This window comes from Aotus nancymaae, unplaced genomic scaffold (assembly GCF_030222135.1).
Source record: "Aotus nancymaae isolate 86718 unplaced genomic scaffold, 86718_ANA_hifiasm-v0.15.2.pri h1tg000032l_0, whole genome shotgun sequence".
In the NCBI taxonomy this organism is placed as follows: Eukaryota; Metazoa; Chordata; class Mammalia; order Primates; family Aotidae; genus Aotus; species Aotus nancymaae.
The window spans coordinates 2,744,637-2,762,261 of record NW_026988445.1 but is presented as its reverse complement, the minus strand read 5'-3'; the positions used below and the strand labels follow the sequence as shown (position 1 = coordinate 2,762,261).

Here is a 17,625-nt window from a genome sequence, read left to right as displayed (position 1 = left end):
CAAAACATTTAATACATTGCTTAGAACACTGTAAACGTTCAACAAATGTTGTGTGCTACTACACTTTTAATTAGTCTTTGTGCTTTTTTTTAGGTGATGTCAACTATTGAAATACCATCAGCATAGTCTCAGACTCATAGCTAGAGGATCTATGTTTCTAAAGCCTTTGTTTTATGGGCAAATATCTACCCTGCTGTGAATAAAAGGGCTCTTTGAACTTAAGAAATAGTTCTATCCACAAAGGAAGAAAAGAAATGTTACAGGAAAATGCAAGTATTTGATTATTACTGACTGGAACAGAACTTAGAAGACACGCTCCTGTCATTTCCTAGTGGAGGAGACACACACAGTGATTAATTTCCTTGCTTTTAAAAATCGGAAACCATGAAGATCAACAAGTTAGAAATGTAATTAACAACTCCTGCTAGTTAATGCATTGCCGCAGGTGCTGCTGGTCTAGATAAAAAGGATTTGATTCTGTAAGCTCCCTACTTTCTGCTACTGAAATGAATGCTTAGTGGGTTTCACCATGAAAGAAAATGATACTGGCATAGAGGGGGTTTGCAATAACAATTACTTTTAACTAATGGTGACAGAAGAAGTGACAAGTATGCTCTGTTGAACAGAGGCAGCCCCAGCCAAATGAAAAAGAGAAAAGGAAAAAAGCTCAGCAGCGCAATATAACTTCACCATAGGTTGAAATAAGACAATCAGAAACAAAGTTAGCCTCCCACCCAGCGAGGGTGGTTGTACTAGCAAGGCCTCCAATCTTGTTTAAGAGAAATAAAAATTGGAGGAATTGTGGCAGAACCCTATTATAACCCTGGTCAGGGGACAAGGATAATACTCAGGCTACAGGTTTTTGTGTAATAGTGAAAGGTGCTCCAGACATCACTTTAATCCACAATGTAACAGTGAACGGGACCCACGTGCAGCGGGGGGCTTCTTCCCAGAGCTGTGCTGAACCTTCGCTCAGCACCAGGCTTTGTTCTGAGGCTTGTTAAAAGTTAGAGCCTGCATCCTCTTGGGGAGGCAGGAAATATTTAGGGCAGTAAGGTAGCAACTAATAGGTTTTCCCAACTATTGGAACTGGAGCTGTGATTTACAAGGAGGAAGCTGGGCTTGGTGGTTGGGGTAATGGCTGACCTAGTTATAAAATGATAACACGGAGTTGTTTTCATGCAGGCTCTGGCCCAGACAAAATTTACCTTTGCCTTAGAAAGAAAAAAAAATTCACAAAGCTTATGAATATAGGAGAGAAATATTTAGCCTATGAAACAATGAACATTAAATTTTCTTTTCGGCCCCTGGACAACACCTATACCCGAAGCTTCTCTTGTAGGCCCTGCACAATCTCTAACAGTTCAAGCTCGCCCAAAGAATGAACGTACACACTTTTAAAATTTCACGTTTTCCTCTGGAAATGCTCTGTCTTAACTTTTGTGCAAGGTCAGAGTGACATTTCCTTGCTACTTTTATCCTTACTTCTCTAATGCCTTCTGATTGAGAAGTCAAAAGCAAAGAAACAATGAATGCCTTTCTTTCTAACTCAGTTCTCTCATAAAGGAACTGACAATAAAATAATATCCACCGCTTCTTCCAGTGGTATAATAAATGACAGACGTTACTATTAGTACTTTGTAACAAATACCAATATTATTAGATTCCCCTATGCTTGCTATTACGCAAAACTCGTGTGACTAAATATCAAGGAAAACAATAAACCAAAGTAATATAAATTTAACTACTTTAAAACTTAAAGTACTCCTAACAGTATTCGTCGCTTCTACATTCTGTATATAAAACAGAAATAAACCATGGTAAAAACTCCTTTACAGTCTAACGCAAAATGTGAGTTCCCAGAACATGGTCAGGTCTACTGCAGCAAAACCTGAGTGTTAACTACCCGCCCAGACAGACCTGTTTTGAATCTTACTTATGGGAAAATGTGTTTTTTTGTTGTTGCTTTGTTTTGCCTTTTGAGAGCAGGTCTTGCTGTGGCCTAGGCTAGAGAGCTAATCTGGGCTCACTGCAACCTCTGCCTCCTAGGTTCAAGAGAATCTCCTGTCTCAGCCTCCCAAGTAGCCGGGATTACAAACATGAACCACCACACCCAGCTAATTATTGTATTTTTAGTAGAGACAGGGTTTCACCATGTTGGCCAGGCTGGTCTCAAACTCCTGACCTCAAGCCTCCCGCCCGTCTTGGCATCCCAAGTGCTGGGATTACAGGTGTGAGCCACTGTACCTGACCTGGAAAATGCTATCTTTTTAATTGCCTAGAGAAGAATTTTAAGAGTTGACATTCTCTCATCCCTTCAGTTTTATTTTCCTGCAAACAAAATATAAAAAATTGAATTACCAATTTATTTAGGCCAATTACCCCCAACTGTGGACTTCACCTTGAAAACTCAAACTGATCAGATACCGTTTGAACAGATTTGGCAGACATTTTTCTTTCAATCCTTATTGATTTCATTTATATTTATCTGAATAAAGAACATTTTTTATACTATAAAACCCTGCACACAAGGCAGTAAGAAGACATGTTAATCTAACATAATTAAGTAATTTATATTTACAAGTGTTATTTTGTAGGTACAAAAGTACTATGCTACGGCCACACTGGGAAATAATATTTTTGTTAAAAAAAAGAAAAAGAGAGAGAGCTATTTGGGGAAATCAGCCCTGTCTACACAAAAGTGGTAAATATAAATATCAGGCAAAATGATTCAGCATTCAAAAGGTCTATATGACCTGGAATTGAGAGCAGAAAGCTATCCCTAGGGCTGAGCTCTTTGAAGACACAGAAGTTAGGGAAACAGCACTTACTGAGCATGTTGTCTTACTCACCTCTGAAACTCCACAGTGAGAGCACAATGCTTTGAATAGTAGCATGTTCAATAAATGTAAATTATTGTAAAATAAATACAAAGCAGTCGATAAATAAAATGAACAGATGTGTGGGCTGAAGTAGTTAAGAAAAAGCTTTGGACTGGGCCAATCATTATAGGACTTGTGCCTATAATCCCAGCACTCTGGGGGGGCCAAGGTGGGTGGATCACCTGAGGTTGGAAATTTGAGACCAGTCTGGCCAACATGGTGAAACCCCGTCTCTATGAAAAAATACAAAAATCAGCCAGTCGTGGTGGCGCATGCCTGTAATCCCAGCTACTTGGGAGTCTGAGGCAGGAGAATCGCTTGGACCGGGGAGGCAAAGGTTGCAATGAGTCGAGACTGCTACTTGCATTCCAGGCTGGGTGAAAGAGTGAGACTGTCTCAAAAAACAAACAAACAAACAAACAAACAAACAAAGGCAAAACAAAACAAAAACCCAGAAAAAGAAAAATCTGTGAAAGAGATGCAATTTGAGCTGGATCTTTCTTGAGTATAAACAAACTTATGCTATAAGGCCTTACCTAAGTAGAAGGTGGAGGATGAGGAAGGAAATATTACAGAGAAAAGCATTCTAGGTGACAAATGGACAATAGGAAGAATGAAGAATGACATTCTTCACCTTTGCAAAGACCACCCAAATTGAACTTAGGGTCTAAGTCAAAACACAGTGAGGGATAATGCTGGATACAATGGGAGGGAATTTGTCCTGAAGAAAACAGGGAGTCAGTGAAGAGTTCTGAGAGTATTTACAAGGATTCATTTCTGAGAATGAGCAGTTGCATATTAAGAGAGGTGATGAGGCCTATGCAAATGGCCACTAGTAAGATAAGATGCAGAAATGAGACTACTACATTTCACAAATATTTACTGCAGTAACAGAGGCTGGCTGGTCTTCTTGCTAAATGCTGGGGTTACGAAGATGAGTAAGAAGTTCATGCATTCAAGGAACAAGTGTGACAAAGGAAGTTTGTATGAGGTGCTGTAGGAGCAAAGACGAAGGGAACTAATCCAGCCTGCAGAAATCAGAACAGACTTCTCAGAACCAAAGGAGTGAACCAGGCAAAGAGGGACATAGAGAGGAGAATCAGCAAGGTATACACCTTGCTGTGTGTGCATGTGTGTATACATTTGCATTCATTACAATAAGCAATTTAGGATGACCAGAGTGAAACTAACACAGCAGAGCAAGCTAGACTAGGCTCCTGAGGCTTAGCTTGAGAAGCCCCAGCTCTGCCATGGAGTTCCATCAGGGGCATCCTCAGATTCACAGAGAGAAGGTCGAGAGAGGTGGGCTTCTTTCTCTCTCTCTCTCTCTCTCTCTCTCTCTGCACCTAGAAAATATTTAGTAGCTGAGTCCTTGAAAGCTGGAACATGTACAGAAATCAATTAAATATTGGATGAAACAACAGATTGTTCCTAAATCCCTACTTCCTTGTTAACCTGAACGTTTTAAAGTTAAAAAAAAAAAAACCCTAAAGGTGTTTTTTTAAGAGTGTTATTTAAAATATTTACGCAGGTGTATGGGTGGGCCATATTTCATTAACTTCTAAAATATGTCTACCCAGAGCTTCTGCTATTTTAACCAACACAGGGATGTTGCCATTTCACTGGACTTAAGTATTATCTGATCAAAGCTCTCCCTTAGTTTGTGTAAATCATGAGACAGGGTGTCGTAATTGTAGGGGTGGAAAGATGTGATGCCTTTCCTCATCCATCATAAGGGTCATGGCCAACACCCCTGGAAGAAAAGAGGGGTTAACAAGAGAAAAACATAAGAAATGTATTTAGTCCATGTTTTTACATGACACAGGAGCCTTCAGAAAGAGCCCAATAACTCACGGAAAACTATTTTTATGCTTAGGTTAAATGAAGAATACACGAAAGGGTATGAGCTAATAATGGGAACAGACTGAGAGGCAGGGAAGGTCACAGAGTCCTTGCTCCTGAAGCCCTTCCAATCCCCTTCAGTGGAAAGTACTCTGTATGCCAAAGGGCCAAACTTTGGGGTATCATTTTCTGAGTCCCAACACAGTTAAACATTCTGGTTAACAGAATGTTCTTCATGAAACATGTGGATGACAAGAAAGAAAAAGAACATAACCCCCAAACCTTTCTGCCATGTATACAGCATCTGCTGAGGCCTTACAAAGTTCAAGGAAATGGGGGCTAAAATAAAAATGAATAAAAGCTGCTGGAAAATAAGTTCTGTGGTGGCAGGGATTCTTGTTCCTTTTCTTTGGAGTTGTTTTCCAGAACTACAGAACCCACTAAGTGCTCCATAAATACAAATGTTTTTGAATAAGTTAAAAAATAGAATTCCTACCCATAGGGAGTATACTATAGGCTCAAAATTAAATGTCTCTTACTGTTGAGGTTTTAAGAATATATGAGGCTATCACTGTGAACAGCAACTGTCACTGTACCACAGATTCAAGGAATTGACACAGAAGAGATTTTTCAGTAGCAAATGAGCCAGTGTTTCCTATCCAAACATCACCAGAGTAAGAAAAATCACCATCTCATCAAAAATATGGGCCAGTACCTACATCCTTGAAGGGTCTTTCTTGGTACTCATAGATTAAAGAGAACACAGATTTCAACATAACTCCTTCCAAGTGCCAAGACCTGAAATCCCTGAGGTTTTTATTTGGCCCCAATAAAAACCTGTATCTTTTTGGACAGCCAGATTATCTTACCATACGCTCAGGTCTTCAAGCCCTGTGTGAATTTCACTTCTCTAGCGAGTTGTCCTTGTTTCTCTTGTCTTCCATGGTGACTCTGTGTCCCCTGGGCACCAACACACCCTGTGCATCACAGTGCACTCGCTAAGACACAACTGTGTCTTTGTCATTATAGCAAGCACTCATTTTCATCTCTAGGGACTATAAACTTGCCAAAAATGAGCACTTACGAATTCTCAGATCCACTTTTTCTATAAAAGCTAGTCCAATCCATTTTAATAATACACATGCAATATTTCTACTTAGTCATCTGAAACCTTCCACTTCATGTATAAGAGTCGTTAGATTTTATGTTAATAAATTGACACAAGGAATCCCATACTATTTTTAAATTTTTGATTGAAGAAGAATCTGAGAGACACAGCTGGATTCTCAGCGAATGTATGGACTAGAAAGATAACTTGTTTCCTGAACCTTCAAGACTTTTTCGTATTATTTTCCTGCTAAATTGCATATTTCTGTCCTTCAGAGAAGTCTTGAAGAGATCTGATTTCCTTCTGTTCTATTGTGTTGGTGTGAACGCCTTTGCAATTGAATAGGAAGCCGCAGAGGGTGGCAGGAACGAGTCAGCAGAAGTTACACAAAGTGAGGTGTGTGCTTTGTGACTGGTTAGAGCTCTAATGAGGCCAAGGTCATGGGTTCAACCCCTGAAAAGGCAGGTACTTCAGTTAATTCCCTGCCAAAGGACTGCACCCCTAAACTACTGCAGATTTCCTAGAAATCCAAAGAAGTGCAGGTTGGGGATGTGGGTGGGCTAACAATGAGAGTTCCTGAGAGGGAAAGAAGACCTCCAAATGCCCTCCCTCCCACAAGTGTCAGAACAGGCCACTCATCAGGGGGAAGGGGCCAGTGCAGGGGCCCCTGCCCTAAGACAGCTATAGAAAAATGCCGAGTGGGCAGGAGGATCAGAAGAGAGCTCGAGGTCTGAATCTGCCAAGTACAAGCAGGGTGCCTTGTTCTAGGTGTATCTAGTTTCCTAGTGATCATCAGGACACATATACACATGTATTCAAAGATACGTAACCAAACCCATAGAGGAGCTGTCTGTGAGAAGAGAAGGAAAAGAGAGGGAACATTCTGAAAAATCAAACTTGCCTTGCACATATCAGATAAAAGCATACCTTGAACTCAGAGGTATGATAACCTCAACTGTACATCTGAGGTCCAAAAAAAAAAACACGTGTGTGGATGGGGGGAGTGAATTTAGTTATTCATGACTCCAGGAAGATAAAGCACACCTATAATTATTGACTGCTTCCTTCAAAGACAGAAAGAAAGTGACATAAAATAGTCATTACTTCATACTTTTATACCGACAGGGAAAAGAGGAGGGAATATTAACCTAAATTCAAAGCAGTAAACCTGGCCGGGCCTGGTGGCTCATGTCTGTAATCCCAGAACTTTGGGAGGCTGAGGTGGGTGAATCACGAAGTCAGGAGTTCAAGAAGAGCCCGGCCAACATTGTGAAACCCTGTCTGTACCAAAAATACAAAAAATTAGCCAGGTGTGGTGGTGCATGCCTGTAATCCCAGCTACTCAAGAGGCTGAGGCAGGAGAATTGCTTGAACCTGGGAGACGGAGGTTGCAGTAAGCTGCACGCCAGCCTGGGCAACAGAGCAAGACTGTCTCACAAAACAAAAACCAAAGCAGTAAAGCCTAAAACACCCAAATACAAGTAGAAACTTCCTTTGCAATTCTCTAACTATATCAAATCCTTAAAGAGACAATTTTGCCGTTCTGAGTTCTCCCAACTATCGCACTGAGTTGTGGATCTTCTCAAAGAAATTTGACATATGTTTACAAGAACGTTCTCACAGGTGATCTGCAACCTGTCTGTCCTACAGGTACACCAAACTGGGCCTCCCCCTATAGCTGCACCATAAATTCCATTTCCAGAACTCAGCGATTCAACTTCCGCTGAGTGAGATGCTGAAGAATGGATTTAGTTAGGTTAAAAAAAAAAAAAAAAAGACTATGGGCCGATGTTGCCCTATCACGTGGTACAAAAACAAACTCCTGATATGCAGGTATAAAGGCTGAGATGACTAACTCTGGTTTAGTCCTAGCGTAATATTAAAAATATTCCAAGCCCACAAAAGGACCAAAGCCTCATGTTCTTTTTATGTTTTATTATATAATATTTCATACATATAAAAGAATATGTGTAGCTCTTATGCAAATTTCAAAGCATTATAATAAAACCAACATGTCTAAGTCCATATCAGCATAAGATACAGATCTAAGACGGCTGAATCAATCATTTTTTAAAACTTTAAACAATTCTTTAAACAATGCATTTGTTTGCTAAATTACCTGTTGGGCAATTATCAATTGTTTTCAATCAAGGAGATATCAGAGACCAGTCTCTAGGGAACCACACAGTAGTAAAGTAGGGTTAAGGGCTCGGGTGAACAGCACTGTTGGTTCAGGCCACAGAGGGTACAGGAAGATCACATGGGAACAGAAAGATTTGGTTCCATCCCTGAAGGTCATGAACTCTGGCCCTTAAGAGGCACTCAATAAATATTTGACAAAAAAGGTGTGAAATTCAGAGAAACTGCTTAACTTCTCTAACACTTAGTTTCTTTCTATGTAAAATGGAATAAGGCCCTGTGTATATCAGCCATCCTTGGAAGGATCAAAATAAGAATGTATCTGGAAATGCTTTATGGGCTGCAAAGAGCAATATGATTTAAAGAAATGTCACTTCATACAGGATCTTCGGATTTTTTTTGATTGAGAGGATTCTGTGCAATTGCTTTAGGGAGGGAAAGGTGTTAGATGGTGGTTTTAACTCGCCAGGGTTTGAATTTCACTTCAGGATATCCTGCTGTTATTCTGTCTCTTTCATCTGAAATCGGTTCCAAACGTGCAGCCTGGTCACTGAGCCCCTATAAGCTATAACAGAAATTATGTTCCCCGCATATGAAAAATACGTGAGTTAGAGCACCTGGCACATTTGAAGTCTTAAAGCATGGCTCCTTGCTGCAGCTGAAACAATTATGCTGAATGTAAAAGGCAGAAAGGAGCCGCGATATCCTTGCAACGCGGAAAATTCTGTTTTATTCCATTTCTCTCTATAACTATTTGTTTCATCTTATTAAAAGAATATTAAAGTGTCTATGCACTTTGGAGTGAGAAAAGGCTCTTTTCTGAAGAAGGTTTACTTGTGTAGGTATGTTATATTATTTCCATTAGGCTTTGCAAAATACTGAAAACTGATCCCAGACACCCATTATTACTCTGGCGAACCCAAGGTTGAGAACTGCTGGTTGCGACTATGGGTCAATAGGCCATCTTAATGGTGACTCCACTAGTCAACAATTTCCAGTGTTTTCTTCCCAGTATCCACCCCTCCCTACAACATCCCTAAAATTATGATATTTCATCACACAATTTAATTAAGTTAGAAACATTTAGCCAGCAGAGCTCACCAAACAAGTATAAGTAAGAGAACAGACCAAGTGTGGGGGCTCATGCCTGTAATCCCAGCACTTTGGGAGGACAAGGCAGGTGGATCACCGGGTCAGGAGTTCAAGACCAGCCTGGCCAACATGATCAAACACTGTCTCTACTAAAAATACAAAAATCAGCCAGGCACGGTGGTGCCTGCCTGTAATCCCAGCTACTCAGGAGGCTGAGGCAGGAGAATCAATTGTACCTGGGAGGCGGAGTTTGCAGTGAGCCAAGATTGCACCATTGCACTCTAGCCTAGGCAACAGAGTGAAACTCCATCTCAAAAAAAAAAAACCTCCAAAATAAAAAAAGAGATCAGGATGATTTTGATGGCTCACTATGTGCTAGGGTTGTACTGATTACTCGACTTTCTTCACTATCTCATTTAATTCTCAAGCCTAGCTTGGTAGGGTGGGTATTAGTATGCTTTTTTTTTTTGAGATGGAGGCTAGAGTGCAGTGGCATAATCTTGGCTCACTGCAACCTCTGCCTCCTGGGCTTCTAGGTTCAAGCAATTCTCCTGCCTCAGCCTCCCAAGTAGTTGAGACTACAGGTGTATGCCACCACACAGGGCTAATTTTTGTATTTTTAGTGGAGATGAGGTTTCACTGTGTTGGCCAGGCTGGTCTCAAACTTCTGACCTCAAGTGATCCACCCGCCTCGGCCTCCCAAAGTGCTGGGATTACAGGAGTGAGCCACCGTGCCTAACCTGTACTTTTTTATTTTTATTTTTTATGTGTTTAAGAGACAGGGTCTTACTTTGTCTCCCAGGCTGGAATAAGCAATTTGGCTCACTGCTGCATCAACCTCCTGATTCAAGGGATCTTCCCACCTAAGCCTACCAAAGTGTAGCTAGGACTACAGGTCTGGGCTACCACAGCTGGCTAATTAAATAATTTTTTTTTTTTGTAGAGATGGGAGTCTTGCTATGTTGCCCAGGCAGGTCTCAAAATCAATCCTGGCCTCAAGCGATCCTCCCACCTCAGCCTACCAAAGTGCTGGGATTAATGGCACTGGCAGCAGTATGCACATTTTACATATAAGGGAACCTGGGAGTTCAGAGAGGTTAAGTGATAACTGACCTAAAGACAAATGATCGGGAAGGAATGAACCAGAATTCAAACCCAGTTCCCCCGCCACAAAGTCCCTGCTTTGCAGTTTCTACTGATGTAAGATCATGCACCGTCTAACATTTCAGTCAACAGCAGACCATGTGAACAAAGGTGGTCCCATAAGATTATAATATCATATTCTCACTATGCCTTTTCTATGTTTAGATGTGTTTGGATACACAAATACTTGCCATTGTGTTACAATTGCTTACAGTATTCAGTACAGTAACATGTTGTACAGGTTTGTAGCCTAGGAGCAACAGGCTCTACCATATAGCCTAGGTGTGCGGTAGGCACTCTCATGTAGCTTTGTGTAAGTACACTCTAGCCTGCTGGCACAAGCTACCAAACTGCTTTACTAAGGCAATTCTTTGAACATATCCCTGTCATTAAGCTATGCATTAATGTCCATGAAAACCTTGAAATACTGAAATGCAGAAAGTGAAAACAATTATTTCCTTACTTTACAGATAGCTGAATCTTGTATTCTTTAATGGAAATTTTTACAGGAAACGTTTTATGTATGTTTTAGTCTTACTACCTATTTTATAAAAATACATCTAAAAGGCCGGGCGCGGCGGCTCACACCTGTAATCCCAGCACTTTGGGAGGCTGGGGCGGCATGAGGTCAGGAGATGGAGACCATCTGGCCAACATGGTGAAATCCCGCCTCTACTAAAATACAAAAAAGTACTCGGGCGTGGTGGCACACCCTGGAGTCCCAGCGATTTGAGAGGCTGAGGCAGGGGAATCGCTTGAACCCGGGAGGCAGAGGTTGCAGTGAGCCGGAATCATGCCACTGCACTTCAGCCTGGTGACAGAGCAAGACTCTGTCTCAAAAAAGAAAAAAAAAATACATCTAAAATAAAAGTGGAAATTCTTTATTAGAGCATATATTCAATTTTTTATTCAGAAAACATGATGATTTAAATACATCTGAAGCCATTTCTCCCCTGAGACAATTCTTAGCACTCCCAGGAGAGTCAGAGTCGTAGCAGCCCTGGGGACAAGGTCCCCTTCTCATGTACAGCTTCAGGCAGCCAGAACCATGGCTAGTTCAGAGAATTTCAAGAAAACAGCATCACAATTTCATGGCCCTTAATACTGATGAAGATCAACTAAAGATTATTCTGCTGGTTTGATAAAACAATAAGAAAGCTAAGATGAATACGCTAGAGAATAAATCTGGGGGACATTAGGAAAAACATCTTTATAATGGAGGCCGAGGTGGGCAGATCACGAGGTCAAGAGAGCAAGACCATCCTGGCCAACATGGTGAAACCCTGTCTCTACTAAATATACAAAAATTGGCTGGGTATGGTGGTGCAACTGTGATCCCAGTTACTTGGGAGGCTGAGGCAGGAGAATCGCCTGAACTCGGGAGGTAGAGGTTGCAGTGAGCCGAGATGGTGCTACTACACTCAAGCCTGGGTGACAGAGTGAGACTCCATCACCAAAAAAAAAAAAAAAAAAAAAGTCTAAAACTCAGTTTAAAATATAACACATCTGGCCAGGTGCAGTGGCTCACGCCTGTAATCTTCAGGAGGCCTAGGCCAGCAGATCACCTGAGGTCGGTACACATCTTCTCCAGTGGCACCCACCAGACTGAGAAATGTGATACAAATTAAAAACTTCCCAAAACAAACCTTTGTCTGAATTGTCCTAACTACAAGAATCCTATTTTGTTGAAACTTAAGACATTTTCCATTATTTCTCAATTTATAGAATATACTTATTTCTAAAGAAATCATTTTTCTTTCCTTCAAAGTAAGTTAAATCCTGATATAATTAATATGACATGGAGCTGGGCACGGTCTCTCACGCCTATAATCCCAGCACTTTGGGAGGCCAAGGCAGACGGATCAACTGAGGTCAGGAGTTCGAGACCAGCCTGACTAACATCATGAAACCCCATCTGTACTAGACTAGAAATACAAAAATTAGTCAGGCGTAGTGGTGGGCACCTGTATCCCAGCTACTCAGGAGGCTGAAGCAGGAGAATTGCTTGAACCTGGGAGGCAGAGGTTGCAGTGAGCTGAAATCACGCCACCGCACTCCAACCTGGGCAACAGAGCGAGACCCTGTTTCCCAAAAAAAAAAAAAAAATGACATGGAAATTCTTGGGTAGTTCATTTATCTTAAGCAGTATTGTTTACGTTAAACTTCTGGCACAAGAAAGGATAAGGGGTAGCTTTCTTTTGGGTGTACGGGGCCGGGGAAGGCAGCAGATTTTGACCTGTATGTACAAACATTTGCAGAATTCTACTCTTATACTTTGAGGCCTTAAGGAGGAAAATACACATTCCCTAGTACATCTGGACAGACTGATTTGTCCTAGGTCATATGCAAATTGTTGACAGAGGAACTGATGCTGAATCTATCAGATGATCTCACCACTAATTCTAAATGATTCAGATTTAACAGAAATCATAAAGTGGGGTACAAAGATATCTCTAATTGCATATGTATCATTAATATTTCTTTAGCATTATTTTAGTTGATTTCAAATAACTCTTTGGGGAGAGAGAGGAAATAAACTATGGGTATTGACAGAAGTTCAGGGAAGTCAAAGAAGGGGTCTGGAAGTCGTAACATCACCCCATTGTAAGTTGCAGCCCTGGTGAGGAACCCGAGGCAATAGTGAGTAACACTAATAAATGTCAATCAGAAAAATGAAACAACAAAAAGCCAGCAAACTCTGTCACATGTGAGTGACAAAGGCTGAATGCTTTGTGAAGTTGCATCTGACCATCCATTAAAGTTCTAAGGTTGGGGGTATGAGTAGTAAAAACAATTAGGAGACTTAGAGCTAAAGAGAAGCATCTCTCTGTTCTTCTCATCCCTTCTAAACCCAGAGGGATTTGATCTTTAATTCACTGGGGGCGAGGACTGGCAACTACCCATATAAAGTAAGCACCTACTATGTGCCTGGCATCCACTGTCTTAGGCGATGGCTTCCAGGAATTGCCAGGATCCCCGATGGAGGCTCCTTCTGTGCTGCCTGACCTGCTTTGCTCCCGCCACTGCAGACACCCACGCTGCTGCAGACTCCGAGCCACAGCAAGGCTCAGAAGATCAAGGGACCAGTCACAGCAGCCTTTTTAACTTTGGGAAAACCCAATGCTCACTTCACTCAAACGTTGCAAAGTGGTGCCATGACCCTTTAGCTCTTGGCTCACCAATTCAAAGAGCCACATCACATACAGCCCTTAAGCTGCCCACGGCATGATTCCGTGTCTAGTTCCTTTCCAGGTCCCCCCAAGCGGAAGACAGTTCTGGCAGGGAGTCTGGGCAAGATTACTATAATATTTAGCCTTTGTCCCTTCTTTTGCTACGTCTTATTGTAGGAATAAGGCACACAGGTCTGAGAGATTGAGTATGCTGGACTTGAGACCTGTACTCAAAAGGTCCCTGCAGGACCGCAGGTCAGCTTAATCCAACCTAGGAATCTTCATTTCAAAGATGAAGAAACTGAGGTTCAAAGAAAGCAAAGCACGGTCTCTATTCAGTACTGGAAGGCCTGATGTAAACTTAACCCCAATGCCATGCCTCCTGCCTTAGCAAATTTACTGAGCACCTAACCAGTGAGAAATAGGTGGAAGTGAATGCGGCCAGATTTCACTCCCTTTGCTACTGGTGTGAATGGATATAGGTAACCCCACTTCCTTTCTGGGCTTTAGTTTTCTCATTCATTAAATGAAAGACAGGATTGAATTGGTGATTCCTAAAGTGTATTTCAACTATGAAACTCTCATAAAAGTTGAGGATATAATTAGGTGTTCGTATGTGCAAATATATATTTATCATATATACATACGGTATATTACAATGACATATCATTACCAATCACACAATCTTGCCCAATCCCTCCCTGCGACCATGTTTTCCTAATCCCAAACCAAAACCGGACACTTCTTATCCTTACAGCCCCTCAGAATCCAGGTCAGTGCCCGCTGGCGTCCCTCCAAACACCTATGTCCTTGTACTTTACCACGTAAATGTACTTTACAAGACAAATACTAAGTCATTAAATTCGTTGGAAGAAAAGGCCAATCTGAGGCAGGGCTGGACTGTGAGAAAGAGAACACATCGCAGGAAGCATAAGTTAAAGGTGACAGCCTGTGGCTGCCCAAATTTGGGGATCTGCTACCAATGCACAGAGAGGGCAGTGTGTGCCCAGGCTTGGAACAAGCCTGGCTCGGAGCCCACATCTGAGCGCAGGAAACTGCACTCTCAGGTTTGCGCATCCTGCGTGAGCAACTCTGAAAACGTGCAATGCAGGGCATGCGGCGGGCACCGGTCCAGTTTCCTCTCGCACGTGGCGCCGGGCGTGAAGCTGCAGCGCGGGGCCTCCTCCCCTCCCCGCCCCCTCTCCCGGCCGCCGGCGCTAGGACCCCGCGAGCCGCGCGCACTTCCTGGCGCCGCGGTCCAAGCTCCCGCGCCGCGCCCCCAGCTCCCGCCCGCCGCCGCCCTACCTGGCGAAGCAGTATTCGCAGTGGTTGCCCCGCTCGTTGACTGTGAGCACGTAGGCGTAGGCCGGGCAGGAGAACAGCAAATCCCCCACCTGGAAGGGCTCCAGAGCCCGCAGCCCCCGGCCCTTGCCCGGGCTGCAGAAGCGCTCCAGGCCGCCGAGGCCCTCGGCCCACATAGTGGTGGCGGGGCGCGGGCGCCGGCTGTGCCCGAGCTGCGGCTTGCGGCGAGCTGTTATGGGAGACGCGTCACCCAAAGCTGCGGGGGGCGGGGTGGGAGCCGCCCGGCGGACGCGGCGGCGGCGGCTTCCCGCTCCCCGCTCCCCGGAAGGGACGGCGGCCCCGCCCGGGCCTCGCGCGCCCCCGTGGGGAGAGGGACGGGCCCGGCAGCCCCGCCCCGCGCCGGGACCCTCGGCGGCCGCCCTGCGCGCGCTCCGGGCCGTTTCCGGTGTGGCCGCTACAAAGAGCCGCAGCCTTTGCAGCTTCGGCGAGGAGGGCGTGAGGTGTGTGCGCTTCCGCGGCGTCTCCACGGAACGAGCGGGACGCGCCCTCCTCTCCGGTGGGCGGAAGGGGGTCACCTGTGGGGGGCAGGTATCCAAGGACCACCTCTAGACGGTCGGCCTGGCCCGAAGGATGACCCGCCCCCGGTAAATAGAAGGGGGCGAAGCCGGCTCCCAACCCTACATTCACTTGCCTTTATAAAGACTCTAGAGGGAGTGAACGGGGAACGCCAAGCAGAAAGGGGCAGAGGGAAACCACGATAGAGAAGTTTGGTGTGCCGAGGGTTGAAGTGTGCTTTTCCAAGGTTAGAGGTTTTTAAACCTGGCTTTAATGGGAACGTAGTTTCAACCCTCTGCTCCTCTAGAGGAGTTACTTGGAGGAAGAGGAAATGCACCGGCCAGCCCAGCTCTCCGAGTCTATTGCACGCTGCGAGCGTTGCGGAGGAAGCCGGAGCGAACCTTGCCTTCAAGGAATTTAGGCTGTTGGGGGATAATGCGATGCTGTGGACAGTGTCCAGGACACTGCGCTACAGTTTGCAGTGGTTCTCATGTGCTTGGCCACCCACCAACTGTGATCTTAGAAAAGTCACTTGGGTTAGGAGTCACTTAGAGGATTTAAAGCCCACAAAACCTGAAACGTAAATCCTATATCCATGCTTGCTATTCCTTTTCATATGAGAAAGGAAAATGGAATTCGTGTTCCACATAGGATATGCGAAGATTGTAATTGATGTACATGCAGTAAAGACTAAAATTGTGACGAGATCATTTAGCAGAAAACACTACTTCAAACTAGGACCTCAGTTACCTCTGTAAGTTCAGGACTTGTTTAGCAAAGGTAAAGGATGAATTTGATTTGGAGATGTAAGATCAGTGGAATTTTTGGTATTTCAGTAAAATGTCTTTATTAGCTGAGTGTGGTGGCTCAGCCCTGTAATCCCAACACTGTGGGAGGCCAAGGTGGGAGGATCACTTGAGCCCAGGAACTGGAGAGTTGGAGACCAGCTTGGGCAACATAGAGACACCGGCTCTGGGGGAGAGGGAGTGGAAATTAACCACCTCTCGAGTGGTGCTGATTGCTTGAGCGTGGGAAGTCAAGGTTGCAGTGAGCTGTGATGACTCCACTGTCCTCCAGCCTGGGTGACAGAGCAAGGACTTTGTCTCAAAAGAAACGAAAAAAGTCCTTATTAGTAGCAAACTGAATAAGCCTCTAACCCGTCTTCGAGGAAAGGACCTTAAAATAGTATTTTCATTTATGCATTTTAAGAAACATCGACGATGTGGCCAGGCACTGGGGTACAAAGATGGACAAAAGGTAGTCCTAGGTCCTTGCATTTGGCATATTCAAGTTTGAAAATACCATTAGTTATTGAGTACTGTGGGCCAGGCATTATACTCCATCATTAAACACATTATCTCATTTAATCTTTACAACAGCCTAATGAGTAGGTATTAATGCCCTTCATTCCTAACATTAGGAAGGAAACCACGACCCAGAAGAAATGATTTCCAAGGCCACATGATAAATTGCAGAATTTGGTTTCCAAGTCCATGCTCCTAACCATAGTGTTTTGCTGCAGAAACACAGTTCACTCGGATAAGCACAGTTACGGTGGCTTGTACAAAATGTTTTGTAGGAGTACAGGCAGGGAGTGACAGATTTAGCCTGGGAAACAGTCAAGACAGGCATCAGATTCAAGTAACACTAGAGCTGAGCCTGGAGGATGGACAGGATTTTGCAAGTGGAGGTGGGGAGAAGAGTTTTCTGGACAGAGAACTCCATACAAAGATAGAAGACTCTGAAAGAACAGAGCTTGTAATTGGGTCCTCCTGAGCATCTGGAGGAGAGGACAGGAAATGGGGCAGGAACAGCTGAAGAGCATCTTCTCCAGAGGTGAGTTTTGTCCCAGAGGCCATAGGAAAGCCAGTGAAAGTGTTTAAGCAGAGGGCTGCCACACTGAGTCCAGTGTTTTAGATTGATCTGCTGGCAGGATTGTGGATAGACTGGCTGGGTTGGGGAATAGAGAGAAACTGAGCTTGACCACCCCTTAAAGGCATTTGCAGTTTTTTAAATGAGAGGTAAAGAAAATCAGAATCAAGGCAGTGGCATTAGGGAAGGAGTAGATATCAAGGGTAACTCCGGTTTCTTGCTTAGGCATATAGTTTTTCTTGATGAGATGTAAGACAGGCAGATAGCAGAATAGTGTTGATTTTCTAACTTTAGCCTGATCAATCCTGTAGGTTCAACACGGGAGCCATAAATACCATAGAATTTCTGAGATGGAAGAGACATTTTCTCACTAACGAGGAAGGTAAGGCCCCATGAAGTTAAATACCTTGCCTAACAATGCAGGGGCAGAACGAGCATGAGATTGCATGACATTTATTCAGCCTTTAAATATTTTTTACATTCTCCCTGTGTTCCTGGAGTAGTAGTAACAGCTGGTGAT

At 43.7% G+C, this 17,625-nt stretch overlaps 1 protein-coding gene and 1 long non-coding RNA gene across 2 annotated transcripts in view; one reads left to right on the top strand and one right to left on the bottom strand.

Moving 5' to 3' along the window:
• Positions 1 to 14,950, bottom strand: part of SMYD2 (SET and MYND domain containing 2) — a 56,228-nt gene extending 41,278 nt beyond the window's left edge. Inside the window, exon 1 of the mRNA XM_012459643.3 lies at positions 14,682 to 14,950. Within this exon, the coding sequence (XP_012315066.1) occupies positions 14,682 to 14,854 (173 nt within the window). The 5' untranslated portion in view covers positions 14,855 to 14,950. The remainder of the gene's footprint in view (positions 1 to 14,681) is intronic.
• A 2,010-nt stretch (positions 14,951 to 16,960) lies between these two features.
• Positions 16,961 to 17,625, top strand: part of LOC135277465 (uncharacterized) — an 88,500-nt gene continuing 87,835 nt past the window's right edge. The window contains exons 1-2 of the long non-coding RNA XR_010345069.1: positions 16,961 to 17,069; positions 17,417 to 17,487. This is a non-coding gene — a long non-coding RNA (uncharacterized LOC135277465). The remainder of the gene's footprint in view (positions 17,070 to 17,416; positions 17,488 to 17,625) is intronic.